Source organism: Sus scrofa, chromosome 5, assembly GCF_054392235.1.
Source record: "Sus scrofa isolate SSC_HxYL_T2T_F1_AM1 chromosome 5, Sscrofa_HxYL_maternal_Yorkshire_Landrace_v2.0, whole genome shotgun sequence".
NCBI lineage: Eukaryota > Metazoa > Chordata > Mammalia > Artiodactyla > Suidae > Sus > Sus scrofa.
This window is the reverse complement of record NC_139387.1, coordinates 53,501,287-53,525,464: the sequence shown is the minus strand read 5'-3', so window position 1 is coordinate 53,525,464 and position 24,178 is coordinate 53,501,287. Positions and strand designations below refer to the sequence as shown.

Genomic DNA, 24,178 nt, shown 5'->3' with positions numbered 1-24,178 from the left:
TTATTCCATTGTATGGACGTGCCAGCGCTGTCAGTTCACCAGTTGATGGATGTTTATGTCCAACACAAATAAAGTTGCACATAAGTATTTAGGTATAAGTGTATGTATGGACATATGCTTTCATTTCTCTTGGGTAACTATCTGGGGGTAGAATTGCTGGATCATATATGGTGTATATTTAACATTTTTAAAGAATCAGCAAAACTGTTTTCAAAGTGGTGGTGTGAAATAAGAATGAGAAACAAAACAAACATACAAAAATATATTTAATCTGTCATTTCAAGGAAAAGACATTTAGCATTGTATTAGAATATGTATCTGCAGTTTGGAAGAAATTCCTCTAAGATAAGAAACATTTTTGATACAGATGTTTGGGATTTTTTTGGCCAAAAAGGATATTCGTCATCTATAAAACCCTTCTATCTAAACAGTTAAAATGTTTATAAAACAAAACTAATCTAATCTACTTAAAAATGTTTCCAAAATGTTAGATTTGACCCAACTTGTTTAAAATGTGGAAAGCGCAAAAAATTTTACTATTTGCAAGAACAATTGATTGACATCTGGGAAGATGGAAATTTACTATTCAAATGTTAAAGAAACTTTGTAATGGATGGATAAACTGATTTAGTAAATGCAGCTAACTCTTCAGTTTGAATCCATAGTTCTTTGCAGGATTTTTTTTTTAGCTGTGGGAGCCATTAATACCAAATATTGGCATAAACTACACTTATAACCAGAACTTCATGTCACTTTATCCATATTATCAAAATAAATTTTATGGAAACAGGACTATTCAATTACATTTCTTTCACTAAAATTTTTTTGGTGAAGGCAAAGAACTGTTTTATAAAACATAAAATATTTAAGAATAGCTTTTTTAAATTTTAGATTATTATACTGAGTGAAATAAGTCAGAGAAAGACAAATATCGTGATATCATTTATATATGGAATCTAATAAAAATGATACAAAGGAAGTTATTTAAAAAACAGAAACATGGAGTGTCCATTGTGGTTCAGCAGTAATGAACCCAACTAGTATGCATAAGGACGTGGGTTCAATCCTTGGCCTCACTCAGTGGGTTAAGGATCTGGGGTTGCTGTGAGTTGTGGTGTAGGTTGCAGACATGGCTTAGGTCCCACATTGCTGTTTCTGTGGCCTGTGCTGGCAACTGCAGCTCTGATTTGGCACCTAGCCTGGGAACTTCCATATGCCGTGGGTGTGGCCATAAAAAAAAAAAAAAAAGAATGCCCCTGATGAAACAGTAAAAATTAATTTTCTTAAATCTTGACCCTTGAGTATACATCTTTTTATTTTTCTGTGTGACAAATTTTGATTGATATATATATAGCACTTCTGCATATCCATGTATGACAGTTGTGTGAAGGTGAAAGAACTTAGACAATTTTTTGACTAGTGAGATACATGAGCTGCTTTTTTTTTTTTTCAGGGAACATCATTTTCTAATGACTTAGAGACGAACTATGGTGATTCAGACTTAGGTAACTCAACATTTGAGTTTTCAAGCAAAATTTAGAATTTTGGTATATGTGTATCCTCTGCATGAGCTCAACAGCTTCCTAATACTTAAAGATTTTTTGATATCTTTCTGGTGAGATCAGTGATGATGTTAATACCTGTGATTTTTAAAGTATTGTTCAGTGAAATGTGGAAGATCTAAATACCTCAACCACTTTCCCTCAAACGGCCATTGCTTTCTGTTACAAAATAATTCGCTGGCAAGATAATCCATTTAAATGCAATGGATGTTAATGTAATGCAGTAAGAAATTTCATTGGTAATGCTTTTGGATTGCACATGGCAACCGACTTTTAGTAAACTTGGACTTGCTGATTCTCGGAGCAGTATCAAAAAGAGTATTCACAATTATCTGAAAAGACTATTAAAAATGCCCTTCCCCATTCAAATTGCTTATCCAGACTTTTTTTCCCATACTTAAATCAAAACAACATGTCATGGAGTTTCAGTCGTGGTGCAGTTGAAACGAATCCGCCTAGGAACCGTGAGGTTTTGGGTTCAATCCCTGGCCTCACTCAGTGGGTAAAGGATCTGGAGTTGCCATGAGCTGTGGTGTAGGTCGCAGACAAGGCACAGATCCAGTGTTGCTGTGCCTCTGGTATAGGCTGCTGGCTACATCTCTAATTCGACCCTTAGCCTGGGAACCTCCATATGCCATGGGTGGGGCCCTAAAAAGACAAAAAAAAAAAAAAAAAGTCATAATAGATTGAATGCAGAAGCAGGTATAACAATCTATTATTTGCAAAATCCTTCTGTTTTTGCTAGTTGATTTTATTTTTGAAAAGGTATAGTTAATTTATATAAAATCTATAGTTTATATTTACATATATTGAGCTCATTATTTATTTTAGAATAAATTAATGCAAGCATACCTTGTCTTATTGCACTTGCTTTATTGCAGTTTCAACACTGCTTTTGTTTTGTTTGTACAAATTGAAACAAAACAAAAACCTGCATCTGGCAAGTCTATCAGCACCATTTTCCCAACAGCATTTGTTCACTTCCTTTCTGTGTCACATCTTGGTAACTCTTACAATATTTCAAAAAAAAATTTCCTTAGTAATATATTTGTTAAGGTGATCTACAATCAGTGAACTTTGGTGTTACTACTGTTGATTGTTTTGGAGCTTCATGAACCATACACATTAGACAGCAAAGTTAATCCATAAATGTTGTGTGGGTTCTGACTGTTCCACTGAGCAGCCATTCCCTGTCTCTCCCCCTCTCCTTGGGCCTCCCTATTCCCTGAGTCATAATAATAGTATTGAAGTTAGGCCAGTTAATAACCCTACAATGGCCTTTAACCATTCATGTGAAAAGACTTGCACACCTCTCACTTTAAATCAAAAGCTAAAAATGATTAAACTTAGTGAGGAAGGGATGTTGAAAGCCAAGATGGGACAAAAGCCGGGCCTCTTGTGCCAAACAGTTAGGCAGGTTGTAAATGCAAAGAGAAAGTCCTTGAAGGAAATTAAAAGTACTACTCCAGTGAACACACGAATGGTAAGAAAGCAAAAAAGCCTTAATGCTGATATAGAGAAAGTTGTAGTGGTCTGGATAGATCAAACCAGCCACAACATTCCATAAGCCAAAGCCTAATTCATAGAAGGACCCTAACTCTCTTTAATTCTATGAAAGCTGAGAAAAGTGAGGAAGCTGCAGAAGAAAAGTTTGAAGTTAACAGAGGGTCATGAAGTTTAAGAAAAGAAGCCTTGTCAATAACATATACGTGCAAAGTGAAGCAGCAAGTCCTGATACAGAAGTTGTAGCAAGTTATCCAGAAAACCTAAGATAATTACTGAAGGTGGCTATGCTGAACAACAGATTTTCATTGTAGACTAAACAGCCTTATATTGGAAGAAGGTGCCATCTTGGTTTTCATAGCTGGAAAGGAGAAGTCAATGCCTGGCTTCAAAGCTTCAAGGAATAGGCTGACTCTCTCCTTAGGGGCTAATGCAACTGGTGATTTTAAGTTAAAGCCAATGTTCATTTACTATTCTGAAAATCCTAGGGGCCTTCAAAATTATGCTAAATCTACTCTGCCTGTGTTCTAGAAATGGAACAACAAAGCATGGATGACAGCACATCGTTGGATCACATAGTTTACTGAATATTTTAAGCCCACTGTGGAGACTTTTGCCTCAGGAAAAAAGCTTCCTTTCAAAATAATTCTGCTCGTTGACAATGTACCTGGTCACTCAAGAGCTCTGATGATGTACAAAGAGATTGATGTTATTTTCATGCCTGCTAACACAGCATCTATTCTGCAGTCCATGGGTAAAGGAGTCATTTTGACCTGCAAGTCTTATTTTTTAAGAAATACATTTCATACAGCAAGAGCTGCCATAGATAGTGATTCCTCTGATGGATCTGGGCAAAATAAATTGAAGTCTTCTGGAAAGGATTCACCATTCTAGATGTCATTAAGAACATTTGTGATTCATGGGAAGAGATCAAAATATCAACCTTCACAAGGGTTTGGAAAAAGCTGATTTCAACCTCATGGATAACTTTGAGAAGTTCAAGACTTCATTGGAGGAAGTTATCACAGATGTAGCAGAAAGAGCAAGAGAACTGGAATTAGAAGTGGAGCTTGAAGATGTGACTGAATTTCTGCAATCTCATGATAAAACTTGAATGAATGAGGAGTTGCTTCACATGGATGAATAAAGAAAGCAGTTTCTTGAGACGGCATATACTCCTGGTGAAGGTGCTGTGAAGGTTGTTCAGATAACAACAAAAGATTTAGTATGTTACAGAAGCAGCAGCAGAAATTGAGAAGATTGACTCCAATTTTGAAAGAAGTTCTACTGTGAGTAAAATACTATCAAACAGCACTGCATGCTACAGTGAAATGTTTGTGAAAGGAAATTTCATTGCTGTCTTATTTTAAGAGATCCCCGCGGCCACCCCAGACTTCAGCAACCACTGCCCTGATTGGTTAGGAGCCGTCAATGCTGAGGCAAGATCCTCTACCAGCAAAATGATGACGACTCACTAAAGGCTCAGATGATGAAGGCTTTAGATGATAAAGGCATTTTTTAGCAATAATGGTTTTTGTTTGTTTGTTTGTTTGTTTGTTTTAGGACTGCATCTGTGGCATATGGAAGTTCATAGGCTAGGGGTTGAATTGGAGCTGCAGCTGCTGGCCTTCACCACAGCCACAAAATGCCAGATCTGAGTTGCATCTGCAACCTACACCCAGATCTTTAATCCACTGATTGAGGCCAGGGAGTGAACCTGCATCCTCATGGATACTAGGCGGGTTCTTAACCTGCTGAGCCACAATGGGAACTCCAATAACACATTTTAAAATTAAGATGTGTATACTTTTTTAGACAAAAGGCTTCTACAGTATACTGTAAATATAACTTTTATGTGGAGTGAGAAACCAAAAAATTCATGTGACTTGCTTTATCACAAGATTGGCTTTATTGTGTCAGTACTGAACCTGCAGTGTCTCTGAGATATGCCTCAACTTTAACGCTCTTTCATTTTCTTAGGTGGTAACGCAACCCTAAATTCTTTGGAGTCCTTGATAATTTGTAAGTGCATAGAGGGGTCTTGAGACTGAAAAATTGGAGAGCTGTCACCTCAAAATAAAGAGAAGACAACAAGATACCTTTACTTTGCTAAGATCACTTATGGGTCTAGTTAGAAGAAGGTGCTCACTTTAAAAAGTGATGCAGCAGGTATAACAATTAATAGTTACATTTTTTCCTTTTTACTCTTTGGTTGAGGTCTGCTAAAGCTTGGTGTTTTTATCTTAATTGATTATGGCAAGAATTCTGACATTATGACAAAAAAGAAATCACATAACCTTACTGAGTGCGATAATGAAGCATTTCCTTGTTGGTTATCCAGACGATTTATATTGATCTTATTTATTTTTCAGACGCAGGATTGGCTAAAATTGGAAGATTCTTCCTCTTTTTCTTCTTCTCTTTCTTCTCCTTCTTCTTCTTTGTCTTTTAAGGGCTGCACCAGTGGCATATGAAGTTCCCAGGCTAGGAGCAGAATCGGAGCTATAGCTGCCTGCCTACGCCACAGCCACAGCAATGCAGGATCCAGGCTAAGCCTGTGGCCTACACACACCTACAGCTCATGGCAATGCCGGATCCTTAACCCACTGAGCGAGGCTAGGGATAGAACCTGCATCATTCTGGATACTAGTTGGGTTCGTCACTGCTGAGCCACTACAGGAACTCTGGAATATTCTTCTTAAATTATAATTTCCTTCTGCCAGGGCTAAAAATTTATGAAAATTCCCTAGACACCAGAGTTATATCAATGACCTTGAAATTATTGTTCTCAACACACAGTGAAGAAATTACTTATTAAAAACAGTGCTTTTTGAAGAAAAAAATCCAATAAGGGATTGAATATGCACTTTAATATTAGAAGAGTTAAGTGCCTTCCGTATGTAGTCCACTCTCTCATCAGACAGTGGCTGATTATTCTAAATGTTTCAACAAATAATGCAAAACAGAACAGTAAATCCCTATGCTTCCTAAGGGCACTGTTAGAAGAGATTTCTCCCTAACCCTCGCTGAGGCTCTTTTTATCTATTAGGGGGATTAAACTTAATTCCCTTGATTTGTACTTATTCTTTCCAACAATGATTGATACATAGGAATTCAGAGAGGCTTTTTCAGATTTGAGATGCAAGTTCAATGTCAGCCTTTTTTTTTTTTTTTTTTTTTTTGGTTTGGTTTGGCTACATCACAACAAAGGAATAGTTGTCAATAAAGCATGCTATGCAGAATCCCGGACGTATATGGTGACTCAGCATGATTTTTCTGGAAATTAGAAGCAGCCACTGAAAATAGCAGAAGCATTGGTTTCAGGTTCAACTGTTAGTTGAGCTTAGGCAAGATAGGATCTTTCTATGCAGTCTCCTGATTATTGCTGTAAGAATTTCTTGGTTGAAAGATTATTGATACATCACATTTGAACAACTCTTTACTATTTAGAAGACATAAGACATAATTATTTAGAACGTAGACTCTGGGTTTGAACCCTGGCCATAACACTTACAAGTCATGTGCCCTTGGTTAAGTCACATTACCACTCTGTCTCAGATCCTATATAAGAATTCTAATGACCTACAAGAAATGTCAAATATTTAGTCTGATACAAAGTGACCAATAAATCTTACATATAATTGGTTTTCTTTTATATCTTTTTTTTTTTTTTTTGTCTTTTGTTGTTGTTGCTATTTCTGGTTTTCTTTTATATCTTGAACCTCACACATCCCTGTGATTATTGTGGGGGGAGATATCATTATTCCTAAGAGTAAATTGAGGATCAGCAGTTAATTGTCCATTGACCCAGAGCCAACATGTTGCACACCCTCTGGTTCCAAACTCAGGTCACTTCCCAATATTCCATCCTAAATAATTGTAAGTAAGTATAGGAATCAGGTCATAAAAGCTTATCTCTCTCTCTCTCTCTCTCTCTCTTTTTTTTTTTTTTGTCTTTTTGCCTTCTCTAGGGCCGCACCTGCAGCATATGAAGGTTCCCAGGCTAGGGGTCTAATCAGAGCTGTAGCCACCAGCCTACGCCAGAGCCACAGCAACATGGGATCCGAGCCGCATCTGCAACCCACACCACAGCTCACGGCAACGCCGGATCTTTAACCCACTGAGCAAGGCCAGGGATCGAACCTGCAACCTCATGGTTCCTAGTCGGATTCATTTACCACTGAGCCACGACGGGAACTCCAAAAGTTTTATCTCTTACACTTAGATCCCATTGAATAAATTTGGAAGACTTGTAAATTTCAGAGAAGTATGTAAACTTGAATTTGAACCTTTGTGAACAAAGCATACAGTAATTATTGGACTTAATTTTCTGTTGACTATATGTTGTTTTATTAATTTCACATGATACTAAAAATCTTTCTTCAGTAGATATTTACGGACCCAAACTCTATACCTCAGATCATTGGCTCACAGGTATGTGGCTTAAGATTTTAGAGAGCAGGGACCATCTTAACATTGCAGAGTCCAGCACGGTGGGGAGATCATTTACATACTCACTCACGATGCAAAGGTTTATTGTGCCTCCACTGTGTGCAGGCACTGCCCTGGAATATGGCAATAAATAAGCCAGATCAGGTCTTTACTCTTAAAGAGATCACATTATGGAGGGAGGAGAGGAGTAATCAAGAAGTAAATACATCAAAATGGTAATTTCAGATAGTGTTAATTAGGAGCTGAGAAGAATATAAAACAGGGTGATGGGATTCAGACTAAACGTGGGGGGCGGTGGGGAAGTCTTAGGTATAGTTGTCTGAGAAAACCTATCTGTGGAGGTGGCAGCTTGAGCTGAGACTTTGATCATTAAAGAGAACCAACTGAGCAAAGAGCCAGGGCTGAAGTGGTGGGAACAAGCTTGGCATGTTATAAGGATAAAAAGAAGGGCTCATTACAAATAATGAAATTCAAAATACTTATGAGTCTTTTTTTGTCCATGTAAGAAAAATACAGGCTTTGGATCACCAACTGCTTTGGTCACCTTTATTTATCTTCTAGAAAAAAAAAATAGGAGTGGCTGAGGTACCACTTTCCTTCGAGGTACTTTGAAAGGCAAAACCGGTTTCAGCTTGTTGCCTCTTGTTACAGTGCTGAAATGTGTAGTGTTTTTCTTCAGCAGATATTTGAGAACCAAAACTTTTCTTTTTTTTTGGCCATGCTCACAGCATAAGGAAATTCCCCGGTCAGAGATAGAATCCTCACCATGGTGGTGACCTGAGCCACAGCAGTGAGAACCACCAGGCCACCAGAGAACACTAAGAACCAAAACTTTTACACTTGGGTCATTTGTGAAACGTCATTCTCTTAATAAACTTCCCCGAGGACATGGAATTCTGTATCCCTACTTATAAATCTGATCTTTAAGCCCAGGTGGTTGTCCCTGCTCTGAAAAGTATAAAATCTTACTCTATCCCCACTTTTAATTTCTTGCCATTTTTTCCTCATTCAATGTGTTATTCACAACTTCCTCCCTTTTCTTCTTAGTTTCCTTCACACACACACACACACACACACACACACACACACTTTCAGATAATACCACACACATTTATATGAAGTGTCCACAATACATGAACCCACATAGATGGGAAGTATATTAACACTTGCCTATGAGTGGGGGATATGGGGGTGGGAGGGCAATGGATAAGGGGTGCAGGGTTTCTTTTTGAGGTATGAAAATGTTGTAAAATTGTGGTAGATATACACACATCTTTTCGAATATACTAACAGCCATTGAGTTGTATAGTTTAAATGGGTGAATTGCATAGTATGTGAATTATATCTCAATGAAGCTGTTTAAAGAGCTAATGGAGGAGAAAATTGAATAATAATAGTGTGATACAGAACAAGGTAAGAAAGGAGAAATAAAGGAAAACAGAAAAACAGATGAACAAATAAAAAACAAGTAGAGACTGCTTAAACCCAAGCATTTTGACAATTACATTAAATTGGACTAATGACTCTATTTGAAAAAATATATATGAAACTATAAAGGGCCAAGAATAAAAAAGGCAATTGTGGAGGGGGAACTCCAAGATAAAGATATCTTAAGCAAGGCAGAAAATACACTGTTTGTAATAGAGAAGAATGATGAATTCTACTTCATTAGAATTATGAACTCTATTTATCCAAAGACAGAATCAACTGAGTAGAAATAAAAGCAATAGACTTGGAGAAGAGATTTTCAATATACATATATGACAAAAGACATATTAGAATATATAAAAGCACCTACAGATTACTGATGAAAAACAAACACATATATTTAAATGAACCCATATTTATACCTAATGAAAAGAAGATATCCACATAGTCCGTTAAGAGCAAAGGGTTTTCATCATATCAAGAAAGCAAATATAGGGAATTCCCATCGTGGCTCAGTGGTAACAAACCTGACTAGTATCCATGAGGACATGGGTTCAATCCCTGGCCTTGCTCAGTGGGTTAAGGATCTGGCATTGCTATGGCTGTGGTGTAGGCCAGAAGCTACAGCTCTGATTCAACCCTTAGCCTGGGAACTTCTGTATGCCTCGGGGACAACCCTAAAAAGACAAAAAGAAAAAAAAAAAGAAAGCAAATATAAACCATAATGAAATGGTTACATTTGACCTCCACCAGAATATCAACACCAAGGTTTGGTAAGGATGTGGAACTAACAGAAGCCTTATACATTGCTCAGGAAAATGCAAATTTGTACAACCATTTTGAAAAGTTCTTCAGTATCTACTAAAGCCAGACATATGTACACTCTATGATCAGCAATTCCACTTTTGAGTATGTATCCAACGGACATAGGTTCTTATAGCCATCAAGAGACATGTGTAAGAATGTTCACAGCAGCATTATTTATAAGGACTCCAACCTGGTAAAAACTCAAATGTCCATCAGAAGTTGAATAAATAAGCTGTGAATGATTAATAGAATGATATAATAATAGTAATAATAATACAATAAAAATGAAAAAACTACCACTACATTCAACAACATGGATGAATCTGACATACAAAATATTGAGAGAAGCCAGACATAAAAGAATGTATATGCATGACTCCATTTATATGAAGTTCAAGACAAGCACTAATCTCTGGTAGAGTTCAGAATACTCATTGTCTTTAATGAGGTATTGACAGAGTGGCATGAGGAAGCTTATGGGGTTCTGAAAATACTCTATTATCTTTAACTGATGTTTATACAATGGGAATATATAAAATATAAATATATGTTTGTACCTCATATAAATTAATTACACACTTCAGATCTGTGCATTTTACTGCATATATCTCAGAAAAAAATATCTTTCCATATCAGTATACAGACACTTATCTTTCCATATCAGTATACAGAATGATGATAAACAAAATAAACTTGATATTTGATCTTGTTGGTGTTAATATAAATTCTTAGCTGAAACGCGTGAATGGAATATGGAATTTAAGTAATACTTTGGTCACAGTATGTAATAAAATATAAGAAATAGTATTATAAATAACCAAAGTATTTATAGAAAAAACAACTAGAAAACAGAAGAAAGGTAGAGAGGATTTGGGCTGTTTGTCTTTCCTAAACTTTGTCATGAAGAATACTACAGTCATAAAAGATGTTATATTTTCTGGGCAGAAAATACTGTATCTTTCAGTATCCATTCACCTAGATATCAGTAATTTGAGAAGGTTCCCAACCTGTCAGGTGGGAGGAGCAAAAGGGAAAGGGGTGCTGCCCAGATACCCTGAGAGCTGCGCTGCTGAGGCTACAAGAGTACCACTGCTGCTCTACTGCTCTGGGAACTACAGCACCTGCAACGTCATGGGAAGCCAGGAGTTGCAGTGATGGTTAGGGTCCTGGAAGCCACAGTGCCCTTTGCGCTGACAGACTTGCTGATGCTGCTGGAGCTGCTAATTGTCCTCTGCCACTGTTGCTATGACTGTGCCACTATTACAGCAACCTGTGCTGCCTGTGATGGCCTGCCACAGCTGCTGCCCCAGCCAGAGCAGAAGGAAAATAAGGGCTCCTCTGCTCCTCCTACTTTCTAGCCTCCTGCCAGGACCTCTGTGCCAGAACCTAATCTGACCCAGTTGATGAGAGAGTCTAGGAGATGTAGTTCTCAGGTTTCTAGCCCCTGAGATGCAGAAAGAAGGACAATATGGAGTAGAAGATCAATTGGCAAATAACTAGAACAATACACTGGTAAGAATGGCCAAGCATAATTAAATCCATTTCCTTACTTCGAGATTTCCCAAAACCTTTAATGCCTTACTGTGCTTTGAAATTTTTCAAAAGGGAGTTATAGCTTGTAGTGCTTAATTTTTTATGGCAGTTTTCCCCTACAGAACACAGTTTTAAAGTATCATAGGGCATCAGAATAGGATAAAAATGGGGACAAATAGAAATACTATATAGTCAATGGGTTATAATGAAGCCATGGGATGGTAGAATATATAAAAGATGCTTTCCTCATATAAATGATAAAAACTGCAGAGGGACAAGTTTAGAGTGGTCATGTAAGAATTCCAATACACCAGTATCCTGGGAGTTCACAACACAGTGCAGCAGAAACGAATCTGACTGGGAACCATTAGGTTTTGGGATCCATCCCTGCCCTTGATCAGTGGGTTAAGGATCTGGCATTGTCATGAGTTGTGGTGTAGGTTGTAGACACAGTTCAGATCTGGCGTTGCTATGGCTGTGATGTAGGCCGGCAGCTGTAGCTCCGATTTGACCCCTAGCTTGGGAACCTCCATATGCCATGGGTGTGGCTCTAAAAAGCAAAAAAGCAAAAAACAAACAAACAAAAAAAAACCACACCAATATCCTGAAAACTAATTATGTGAAAGAAATGACACTGACAAATCCTTATATTTCTTGGATATTTTAATGTTGTTTTAGTAGGCCACTCTATGAACTTCTTCTGTGTTTGGGAGAATCACAAGGGGAGAAATAAGAAATGAAGGGCTCTGATTGACATCATGGAACCTGAAAGGGAATGAGTCTTTCTGGTTAATGAATAGTTAATTCTGGTAACGTCATTACAGTCACTGTATTTACAGAGACACCGTGAGTTCAGAGGCATGAGACTAAGTGTCCAGAAGGAGCAGATGCCAGCAGCACAGCTGTGACTCTCCAGCAGGGTCAGTGCCAACAGGGCTTACTACACAGATGGCTCTTTTGGTAGGATCTTGGCTGTCCTTTGTCCATCTATGGTCTTGCCTGAGTCTGTTTATCCAGCCTCTTTCCTATTGTGCATCTTTCAACACATCCAAAAACTATTATTATTATTATTATTATTATTTGCTTTTTAGGGCCACACCCAAGGCATATGGAGGTTCCCAGGCTAGGGGTTGAATCAGAGCAACAGCTGCAGTCCTACACCACAGCCATAGCAACGCCACATCCAAGCCATGTCTGCAGACTACACCTGCAATGCCGGATCCTTAACCCACTGATCAAGGCCAGAGATCGAACCCTATATCTCATGGTTCCTAGTTGGATTCGTTTCCACAACACCACAAATGGGAACTCACAAAAATTACTTTTCTCCTTAACTGAACTAGATTTATTTTATTTTTTTGTTTGTTTGTAACCAAGAACTCTGACTGAAACATTCTTAGAAAGTAGGGAAAGTCAAAGGGAGATCCAATATTCTCATTTTTTCCTAACCAATAAAAAGAAAAGACTGATTTATGGGAAAGAATTACTATAAAATAATTGCATCCTAACAGAATGATTAGGTTTAGAAAAGCAGGTTTGGAGTTCCAGATGTGGCTCAGCGGGTTAAGGATCTGATGTTTTCTCTATAAGGATGCAGGTTCAATCCCTGGTCTCACTCAGTGGGTTAATCATCAGGTCTTGCTATGGCATCGGCTCCAGCTGCAGCTAAAATTCTACCCTTGGCTCTGTGTATGGCTGAAAAAAGAAAAAAAAAAAAAAGGAAAAGCAGGTTTACAAAAATTCATCGAAATTCCATATGTAATAGAAAAGGAAAGAATTCTAAATTATCTGCATAAATGTAAGAAATTCATGGAAAAAAAGGAAAAAAGTAGGAGAGAGGCACTAGAAGGGTTGCAAAGATTAAAGTCCAGAGTAAGTACAAGTTTGTGAATATTCTTAATAAAAATGGAAAGACTTTAAAGTCACAATCTCAATAAGACCAAGAGAAGGCTGAGCCAGCATCCTGGGAAGGATGCCGCAAAGTTAGATGAAGGCAGAACTCGTGGACTAGATGAGTCACCATGGTCACGACGACATGCAGAACTTTACAGTGATGGGTTTACTCAATTTCTCCCTTTGTCCCAGCTTCTCTGGTAAGAAGGATTGCCTTTAATTTGTAAATGGCAGGACAATCAGCCAAAATAAGGACATTCAGTCCTATTAAGACAGGTAAGATAACAAGAGAACCCAATCACACCTTTCAATGAAACCATTAATTTTAAAAAACTTACATATGCACATTGTAAGAATGTGAGCCAGGAGTTCCCATTATGGCTCAACGATAATGAACCCGACTACTATCCATGAGGATGCAGGTTCCATCCCTGGCCCTGCTCAGTGGGTTAAGGATCCGGTGTTGCCGTGAGCTTTGGTGTAGGCCAGCAGCTGAACCTCCAATTTGACCCCTACCCTGTGAACTTCCATATGCTGGGGGATGTGGCCCTAAACCCCCCCCCCCCTCCAGAAAAACCAATCCTTCCAGAACTAGGGTGGCCAAGAGGCTGAAAAAATTGGAGATTGGGCTGAGAGAGTCCTGGAGAATCAGGTGCATTAGATTACAACTCCATCCCCTCCCTTTTCAACCACATGAACAAATACTTCCACTTTTTGTCCTTAATTGAGTTCAAGTTTTTTTTCTTCTTTTTAGTAAAAAGGCCAGAATGATAAATTCATGGGTTAGGATTATGACGCTCCACCACTCAGGTTAAAATCAGGAAGCAATAGCTCTAGGCTTCTGAGATCTCGGCGATCACAAAACTATTTCTCCTTCCATTTTGCCTCTTTTGATCAGTGGTTCTTAATCAATTTGTTTGCTGAAAGGTACCAGCATCCTGTAGGAGAATCTCCCATGCAGAGTTAATTACCGCTCCTTATTATCTGATTGTCTCCCATTAAAAAGTGCCTAAACCCTTGTAGTGCTTCTCTATGGGAAAATATACATTTCTGCCTACACCATGGGATATTCATAGGTTCAACTCAGCGTTCACAGCACAAAACTACCACCGACAGCTTTGGCAGAAGAATATAGGACAAGAACTACAATTGTCAGCAGGGAACATCATGTGTTCCTCTTCTATGGGACATCAAATCACACAGCCGCCCAGGAACCACTCACATTTGAGAAGAGGAGATCCACGCGGGGCAGGTGCCAGAAGCATTCATTCCCCACAGGAGCCAATACCTCCTTTAACAACTTCAGAGTCATCACTTCTAGCACTCCCACAAGGGCACCCCCAGTGAAAACAGTCACCACACTCAGGGAAGCTACAAGCTATACACCTTCCATCAGGGGTGTATTGTGCCTTGATCATTCTTCCCAGTACAGTTGCAATTTCCAGAGATCATTTTTATTATAAGCCGTAGTGCTGAAGAATACTGTTAACATACTGTTAACATACTCCAGGGGAACAGAGTTAACAAAAGGTCAATTTCTTACACAGCAGCGAAAAGGTTTTGTTAACCCTTTATCCAAACTGCCTGCTTGATGGTGGGTTTGACCATGTGACTTGCTTTGACTAATGGACACAAGTGGAGGTGATTTATGTCTCCTCCCAGCAGCCATTGCTGGTTCCACGCTTACCCACTTCCCTCTGCCAGCAGACAAGGAGAGGGGCGTCTCCTCTGGCCCAAGCCCCCAAATAAAGAAGCTGTTTGGAGCACAACCACGAAAAAGAGTTGCAGCAGATCCTCATCTTCCAAGAAACTTCCAAAGCAGGTAATGATTTATTATTCTAAGCCATTGTTCATTGGAGAGTTGTTTGTTATTGTAGCATAACCTGTTTATAATTAACAACCTCCTTGGAAAGACTTAGGCTGAACCTAGCACTCTCCAACTAGCATTCCCTAAGAAGAGCCTGCCAATTAAACCAGCTAGTTTTTTTCTTTTTTTCTTTTTTTGGTGTGTCAGCTTTGATTCTGGCAATAAACCCAAGCTCAAGGGGTTGATGGAAAGTTTCCCCCTTTTTTTTGAGTAGTCTGGCAGGTCAAGTACCATGTATGTCAATTGTATCTTTTATTGTCCTACCTCATCTTCCTCTTTGGTACCAGTCAGGGTCTAGACAGAAACTACACAGTTACTTGACAAAGAGAATTTAATATAATGAACTGCCAATTAGGTATAAAATTGTCATCTTGGTAACCATAAATGTGTAAAGAGAAATCGAATATATTGCCCAGGGAGCAACGGCAGGGAACTGTTTAATTACCTCCAGGGTTGAGGGAACAAAGTCAAGAGGTTGGAATTATGATTTAAACGTGGAAACTGGAGTTCCCATCGTGGCGCAGCGGAAACGAATCCAACTAGGAATCATGAGGTTGTGGGTTCGATCCCTGGCCTTGCTCAGTGGGTTAAGGATCCAGTGTTGCCATGAGCTATGGTGTAGGTCGCAGATGCAGCTTGGATCTGGCGTTGCTGTGGCTGTGGTATGGGCTGTGGGCTACAGCTCCAATTTGACCCCTAGCCTGGGAACCTCCACATGCCGAAGGTGCAGCCCTAAAAAGACAAAAGGACAAAAACAAAAAACAAACAAAATAAAAAACGTGGAAACTTAAAGGAAGGGGTCATGGAACCAAAACTCAAGACATCCGAAGAAGTGGTGCTGCTGGTGTGAGTTTGAAGGAAGTGCCTTTTTGAGCTGGGATCCACCTCTGAGGAAGGGTCTGGTGCCTAGTGTAAGGGGATGCGATGCAAGTTCTGCAAGTGTGGGGACACTGCAAACTGGATCTAACAGCTCCTATGGGGAAGGAGTGTTACTGGGGTGCCACTGGCAAGAAACCCTAGGAAACAGAGTCACAGGAGGCAGCAAGGCTTTTCTCCTCCAGCTTCGCAGACTCCCTCTAGTGCCCCGTCTGGTCAGAGCCTAACAAGGAGCTCACTGGCAAAGCTGTGATGTGGTTTGTAGAGATGCTGCAAACCCCTCCCTGACCAGTGCACAGGGGCACCTGGCGCATGGGGTGAGTGAGGGCAGAGATGCAACCTGTGCTAGCCAAGTGCTAAGCCCTTGTGTGGCACTATGTCAGTCTGGGGAAGAGTCAGTCATCTTTTTCTCATTTACACACAGGTGCCACGTAGACCTGTAGGTAAGCACATTGCTAATTGAGGAGTTACCTGGTGGCCTAGGGGGTTAAGGATTGGCATTGTCACTACTGTGGCCAAGCCAACTTCCACATGCTGCGGGTGTGGCCAAAAAGACCCACATTGCTGATTCAAATGTTAGCAACCAAATTTTCCTTACATCTCTCACCTTTTCTTTTTTTCTTTTTGCCTACGCTAGCAGAATATGGAAGTTCCCAGGCCAGGGATCAAATCCCACCTGCAGCTGTGACCTACATCACAGCTGCTGCAATGCAATACCAGATTCTTAACCCCACTGCACCACACCATTGCTCTGTTTTTTTGTTTGTTTGTTTGTTTTGGCCATTCCCAGGCCAGGATCATATCCATGCCATAGCAGTGACCAATGCCTTCCATCTTCTAATTGGCTCTGAAAAACATATATTTTTTGTTGTAATATTCCAGGCAGACTTACATGGCACCAACATGCAACTTTTTACAGTCATAGAGATTTATAGTTCTCCTTTGTATACTATCAAAGATGTGTGTAGATGTATTTGATTTTCGTTCCCCACTCCAACATCTTTTCTTACCGTGGGTACTGCTTTTGATACTCAGCATATGCTCAGTTCCCTCCCTTCTTTTAAGCTGGACTTCCAGCTGTGCAGCCAGAGCAAGTCTTTACGGCATCCATAGGGCTCTTTCTTACTTTTTCCTCCTGTTGCCTTTTCACTGGAGGTGTGTAGGGAGCCACTTTATTCTTGTCCTTTCTTTTTTAGCCAGCTTTACCATATCCAACAAATGGTTTAAATGAAGGCTTAGAAGAAATTACTTTCAAATGTGTTGATGACACAAAACTAGGAGGTAGTTAAAATGACAGATTAGAAAATTAGGATTCCTAGTGATTTCTGTCTACTGAAATGCTGTGCTGATAGCAAAAATACAAAATCTATGAGATAAAGGAAAAGTCCAGTTGAATTTAAAATAGGATAGAGTAAGATAGCAAAAATGAAGACAACTCTTTTATTTTTTTTTTAAATGATGGCATATGATTTCTGTGGCAGCTTTGGAAAGGAATCATGATTTTTTTGGGATAATCATTTTTATGATAAGCACACAGCAGCTACTCAATAAATGTTTACATAATTTAATATTTAATAAAAGATCATGGAAATAGATTATTAATTATAGTTGAGGGGAACATTATTTTGCTTATACCAACTACCTCATAATTCTGAGGACATACAATGAATTATATATAATTATATGTAGACATACAAAAAATATTAATAGTGATTATCTCTGACAAAGGACTGGTAGATTTTCATTTATGTTACTACTGAAAGTCTTATTTTCTCTATTATACATGTATTTATTTTGCAATAAGAATAAATTTTTTAAAAAACCCAACATATAAAAACAACTAAATGAAAAATGACCCAATATATTTGGAGTTTTAGGAAAATTTTTATATAAGAAATATTTTCTTTACAGTGATTCAAAAGGAATAGTAAAGCAACAACTGGAAGTAAAAATTATCTAATGTGCTCCATTCAATGAACCACAGGTGAGGAATAATTTAATGTAGAGTTACACAAAGGGGACAAAAAATGACTATGATTTGATTTGTTTTTTAAGTAAATTTTATTGGAGTATAGTTGACTTAGAAAGTTGTGTTGGAGTTCCCATTGTGGTTCAGTGGGTTAAGAACCCAATGAATATTCATGAAGATGCTGATTTGATCCCTGGCCTGGCTCACTGGGGATAAGGATCTAGCATAGGTTACAGACGTGGCTCAGATCTGGTGTGGCTGTGGCTGTGGTTTGGCTCTCCAATTCAACTCCTAGGCTGGGAACTTTCATATGCTACAGGAACTGCCCTAAAAAGAAAAAAAAGCTGTATTAGTTTCAGGTGTATAGCAAAGTAAATCAGTTATACAGATACATATATCTATTCCTTTTCAGATTGCCCATTAGGTCTTTCTTTCCTGTTTTATGTTAGTAGTGTGTGTATGTCAACCCCAACTCTCTAATTTATCCCTCCTGCCCCATGTTTCCCCTTTTGAAACCAAATTCATGGTTACCAAATCCTTGTGTTTGTTTCTGTTTTGTAAGTAAAAATAATACATTTTGAATCTATTTAAAATTTTTTTTCTTTTATTTTTTTATTATTTATGATTTTTATTTTTTCCATTATAGTTGATTTATAGTGTTCTGTCAATTTCTACTATACATCAAAGTGAGCCAGTCATATATATATATATATACATATATATATATATATGTATATGAGCCAGTATGATCCAGTCATATATATATATATTCTTTTTTATAATGTTTTTTATTTTTTCTATTATAGTTGGTTTACAGTGTTCTGTCAATTTTCTACTGTACAGCAAATTGACCCAGTCACACATACATATATTCATTCTTTTTCTCACTTTATCCTCCATCATGCTCCATCACAAGTGGCTAGATATAATTCCCTCTGCTATATAGCAAAATCTCATTGCTTATCCACTCCAAATGCAATAGTTTGCATCTATTAACCCCAGACTCCCAGTCCATCCCACCCCCTTACCCTCCCTCTTGACAACAAGTCTGTTCTCCAAGTCCTTGAGTTTCTTTTCTGTGGAAAGTTTCATTTGTGCCGTTTACTAGATTCCAGATGTAAGAGATACCATATGGTGTTTGTCTTTCTCTTTCTGACTTACTTAATTCACTTAGTATGAGAGTCTCTAGTTCCATCCACGTTGCTGAAAATCACACCATTTTATTCTTTTTGATGACCGAGTAGTATTCCATTGTGTACATATACCACTTCTCGATTCATTCATCTGTCGATGGACATTTAGGTTTTTTCCATGTTTTGGCTAGTGTGAATAGTGCTGCAATGAACATATGGGTGCATGTACCTTTTTCTTTTTCAAGGAAAGTTTTGTCTGGATATATGCCCAGGAGTGGGATTGCTGGATCATTTGGTAGCTCTATATTTAGTTTTCTGAGCTACCTCCATACTGTTTTCCATAGTGGTTGTACCAATTTACTTTCTCACCGACAGTGCAAAATGGTTCCCTTTTCTCCACACCTTCTGCAGCATTTGTTATTTGTGGATTTATTAGTGATGGCCTTTTAGACTGGTGTGAGGTGGTACATCATAGTAGTTTTGGTTTGCATTTCTCTAATATAATTAGTGATATTGTGCATCTTTTCATGTGCCTGTTGGCCATCTATATACCTTCTTTGGAGAAATGTCTTTTCAGGTCTTTTGATCACCTTTCAATTGGGTTGTTGGCTTTTTTGCTGTTGAGTTGTATAAGTTGTTTGCATATTTTAGAGATTAAGCCCTTGTCAGTTGCATCATTTGAAACTGTTTTCTTACATTCCATAGATTGTCTTTTTGGTTTTTTTAATGGTTCCTTTGCTGTGAAAAAGCTTGTCAGTTTGATTAGGTACCATTGGTTTATTTTTGCTGTTATTGCTGTTGCCTTGGGAGACCGACCTAAGAAAACATTTGTAAGGTTTTTTTTGTTGTGGTTCCTGGAAGAAGAAACTATGAATTTATTTATTTTTATTTTTTTATCTTTATGAATCTTTATTTTTAAAGCATTTTTTATTACTCAATTACATTTCTAGTTGTACAACAATCATCACAACCAAATTTTATAGCATTTCCATCCCAAACACCCAGCCCATCTCACCCCCCAAACTGTCTTATTTGGAAAACATAAGGTTTTCAAAGTATGTGAGCCAGCATCTATTCTGCAAAGTTCATTGTGTCTTTTTTTCAGATTCCACATGTGAGTGATAGCATCTTATGTTGATGTCTCACTGTCTGACTGACTTCACTCAGCATGATAAACTCTAGGTGCAGCCATGTTGCTAAAAATGTCATTATTACTTTCCTTTTAATGGCTGAGTAATATTCCATCAAGATATGCCCCATCTTCTTTTTCCACTCCTCTATTGATGGACGTTTAGGTTGTTTCCCTGTCTTTGCTATTGTATACAGTGCTGCAATGAATGTTGGAGTACACGTGTCTTTTCAAGTCATGGTTTTCTCTGGATGGGTGTCCAGGAGTGGGATTGCTGGATCAAATGGTACTTCTATGTTTAGTTTTCTGAGGAATCTCCATACTGCTTTCACAGCGGTTGCACCAATTTACATTCCCACCAACAGTGTAATACGGTTCCCTTTTCTCTACACCCTTTCCAGCATTTATTTTTTGATAATGGCCATTCTGGCTGGTGTAAAGTGATACCTCATAGTGGTTTCAATTTGCATTTCTCTAATAATGAGCGATGTTGAACACATTTCCATGTGTTTTTTGTCCATATGTATGTCTTCAGAGAATTGTCTGTTTAGATCTTCTGCCCATTTTTTGATGGGGTTGTTTGTTTTTTTAGTATTGAGCTAGAGAAGGTGTTTATAAATTTTGGAAATTTAGCCCTTGTCAGTCACTTCATTGGCAAATAGTTTCTCCCATTCTGTGGGTTGTCTTTCTATGTTGTTTAGGGTTTCCTTTGCTGTGCAGAAACTTTAAGTTTAATTAAGTCCCATATATTTTTGTTTTTATTGTCATTACTCTAGGAGGTGAATCTGAGGAAATGTTGCTGTGGTTTACGTCAGAGAGTGACCTATGTTTTCCTCTAAGAGTTTTATAGTATCTGGCTTATGTTTAGGTCTTTAATCCATTTTGAGTTTATTTTTGTGTATGGTGTTAGGAAGTATTCTAATTTCATTCTTTTACATGTGGCTGTCCAGTTTTCCCAGCACCTCTTATTGAAGGGACTGTCTTTTCTCCACTGTATATTCTTACCTCCTTTGACATAGATTACTTAATGATAGGTGCATGGGTTTAATTCTGAGTTTTCTATCCTGTTCCACTGATCTATATTTCTGTCTTTGTGTGGTTGTGATGACTATAGCTTTGTAGTATAGTCTGAAGTCAGGGAGCCTGATTCCTCCAGCTCCAATTTTCTTTCTCAGAATTGCTTTGATTATTCTGGGTCTTTTGTGCTTCCAAACAAACTTTATAAATATTTTGTTCTAGTTCTGTGTGAAATGTCCTTGGTTATTTGATAGGGATTGCATTGAATTTGTATGTTGCCTTGGGTAGTATAGTCATTTTGATGATATTGATTATTCCAATCCAAGAGCATGGTATGTCTTTCCATGTTTGCATCATCTGTGATTTCTTTCATCAGCATCTTACAGTTTTCAGAGTACAAATCTTTTGACTCTTTAAGTAGATTTATTCCTAAGTATTCTTTTAGATGCAATGGTAAATGGGATTGCTTCCCTAATTTCTCTTTCTGATCCTTCATTGTTAGTATGTAGAAATGCAGTTGATTTCTGTGTGCTAATTTTGTATCCTGAGACTTTGCCAAATTCATGGATGAGCTCTAACAGTTTTCTGATAGAGCCTTGGGATTCTCTAGGTATAGTATCATGTCATCTACAAATAGTGATAGTTTTACTTTTTCCTTTCCAATTTGGATTCCTTTTATTTCTTTTACTCCTCTGATTGCCTAGGCTAGGACTTCCAAAACTATGTTGAAGAGTAGTGGTGAGAGTGGACATCCTTGTCTTGTTCCTGATCTCAGCGGGAATTCTTTCAGCTTTTCACCATTGAGAATGATGTTCGCTCTGGGTTTGTCACATATGGCCTTTATGATGTTGAGGTAGGTTCCATCTATGCCCACTTTCTGAAGAGTTTTTATCAGAAATGGGTGTTGGACTTTGTCAAAGGCTTTTTCTGCATCTATTGAGAGGATCATATGGTTTTATTCTTCAGTTTGTTAATGTGGTGTATCACACTGATCAATTTGCGCATATTGAAGAATCCTTGAATGCCTGGGATAAATCCCACTTGATCATGATGTACAATCCTTTTAATGTATTGTTGGATGCGGTTTGCTAGTATTTTGTTGAGGATTTTTGCATCTATGTTCATCAGTGAAATTGGCTTGTAATTTTCTTTTTTTGTGGTATCTTGGTCTGGTTTTGGTACCAGGGTGATGGTGGCCTCATACAATGAGTTTGGGAGTGTCCCTTCCTCTGCAATATTTTGGAATAGTTTCAGAAGGATAGGTGTTAGCTCTTCTCTAAACCTTTGATAGAATTTGCCTGTGAAGCCATCTGGTTCTGGTCTTTTGTTTTTTGGAAGATTTTTTTTTGTTTGTTTGTTTTTGCCATTTCTTGGGCCGCTCCCGCGGCATATGGAGGTTCCCAGGCTAGGGGTTAAATCAGAGCTGTAGCTGCCAGCCTATGCCAGAGCCACAGCAATGCAGGATCCAAGCCGTGTCTGCAACCTACATCACAGCTCACGGCAATGCTGGATCATTAACCCACTGAGCAGGGGCAGGGATCGAACCCGCAACCTCATGGTTCCTAGTCGGATTTGTTAACCACTGTGCCACGATGGGAATTCCATGTTTTTTGGAAGTTTTTTAATCACAGTTTTAATTTCAGTACTTGTGATTGGTCCATTCAATTTTTCTATTTCATCTTGGTTTAGTCTTGGAAGATTGTACTTTTCAAAGAATTTCTCCATTTCTTCTAGGTTTTCCATTTGTATTGACATATAGTTGCCTGTAGTAGTCTCTTATAATAATTTTTCTGTTATGTCCATTGTAACTTCTCCTTTTTCATTTCTAATTTTATTGATTTGAGTCCTCTTTTTTTCTTGCTAAGTCTGGCTAAGGGTTTATCAATGTTGTTAATAAATCAGCTTTTCATTACGTTGATCTTTTCTATGGTTTTCTTCGTTTCTATTTCATTGATTTTGGCTCTGATCTTTATGATTTCATTCCTCCTGCTAACTTTAGGTCTTGTCTGTTCTCTCTCTAGCTGCTTTAGATGTAAAGTTGTTTGAGCTTTTTCTTGTTTCCTGAAGTGGGCTTGTATTGCTATAAATTTTCCTCTTAGAATGGCTTTTGTTGCATCTCATAGGTTGGGAGTGTCATATCTTTGTTGTCATTTGCTTCTAGGTATTTTTTAATTTCCTGATTTCTTCAGTGATCCATTGGTTGTTTAGCAGCATGTTGTTTAGTCTCCACATGTTTGTGTTTTTTTTTTTGCAGTTGTTTTCCAGTTGTATAGCATTGTGGTCAGAAAAGATGCTTGATATGATTTCAATTTTCTTAAAGTTATCAAGGCTTGATTTGTGGCCCAGGATGTGATCAGTCTTAGAGAATGTTCCATGTGCACTTGAGAAGAATGTGTATTCTGCTGCTTTTTGATGGAATGTCCTATAAATATCTATTAAGTCCATCTGGTCTAATGCTTCATTCAGGGGCTGTGTTTCCTTGTTGATTTTCTGTCTGGATGATCTGTCCATTGCTGTAAGTGGGATATTAAAGTCCCCCACTATCACTGTGTTATTGTCAAGTTCTCCTTTTAAGGTTGTTAGCAGTTGCCTTATATATTGAGGAGATCCTATGTTGGGTGCATATATATTTACAATTTTTATATCTTCGTCTTGGATTGATCCTTTGATCATTAGGTAATATCCTTCTTTGTCTCTTATAATGTTCTTTATTGTAAGGTCCGATATGAGTATTTTGTCTGATATGCGTATTGCTACTCCATCTGTCTTTTGATTCCTGTTTGCATGGAATATTTTCTTCCATCCTCTCACTTTCAATTTGTATGTGTCCCTAGAAGTGAAGTGGGTCTCTTGAAGACAGCATATATATGGGTCTTGTTTTTGTATGCATTCAGCCAGTCTATGTCTTTTGGTTGGGGCATTTAGTCCATTTACATTCAAGGTAATTATTGATATGTACATTCTTATTGACATTTTACTACCTGTTTTGGATTGTTTTTGTTGATCTTT

The 24,178-nt window shown here is 38.1% G+C and overlaps 1 protein-coding gene across 8 annotated transcripts in view; it reads left to right on the top strand.

Moving 5' to 3' along the window:
- Positions 1-6,720, top strand: part of MED21 (mediator complex subunit 21) — a 32,039-nt gene extending 25,319 nt beyond the window's left edge. For 6 of the 8 annotated variants that reach the window (XR_001308765.3, XR_014845177.1, XR_014845176.1 and 3 more), the window contains one exon: positions 3,597-6,720. Coding sequence is in view for 3 of the 8 variants with exons in the window: in XM_085024482.1 (XP_084880608.1) it covers positions 3,597-3,644 (48 nt within the window). In the remaining 5 variants the exon portion in view is untranslated. Of the gene's footprint in view, positions 1-1,453; positions 1,506-3,596 lie in introns of all 8 variants that reach the window. The other 2 variants (XR_014845178.1, XM_085024479.1) reach the window with 1 other exon arrangement.
- The last annotated feature ends 17,458 nt before the right edge of the window (positions 6,721-24,178 follow it).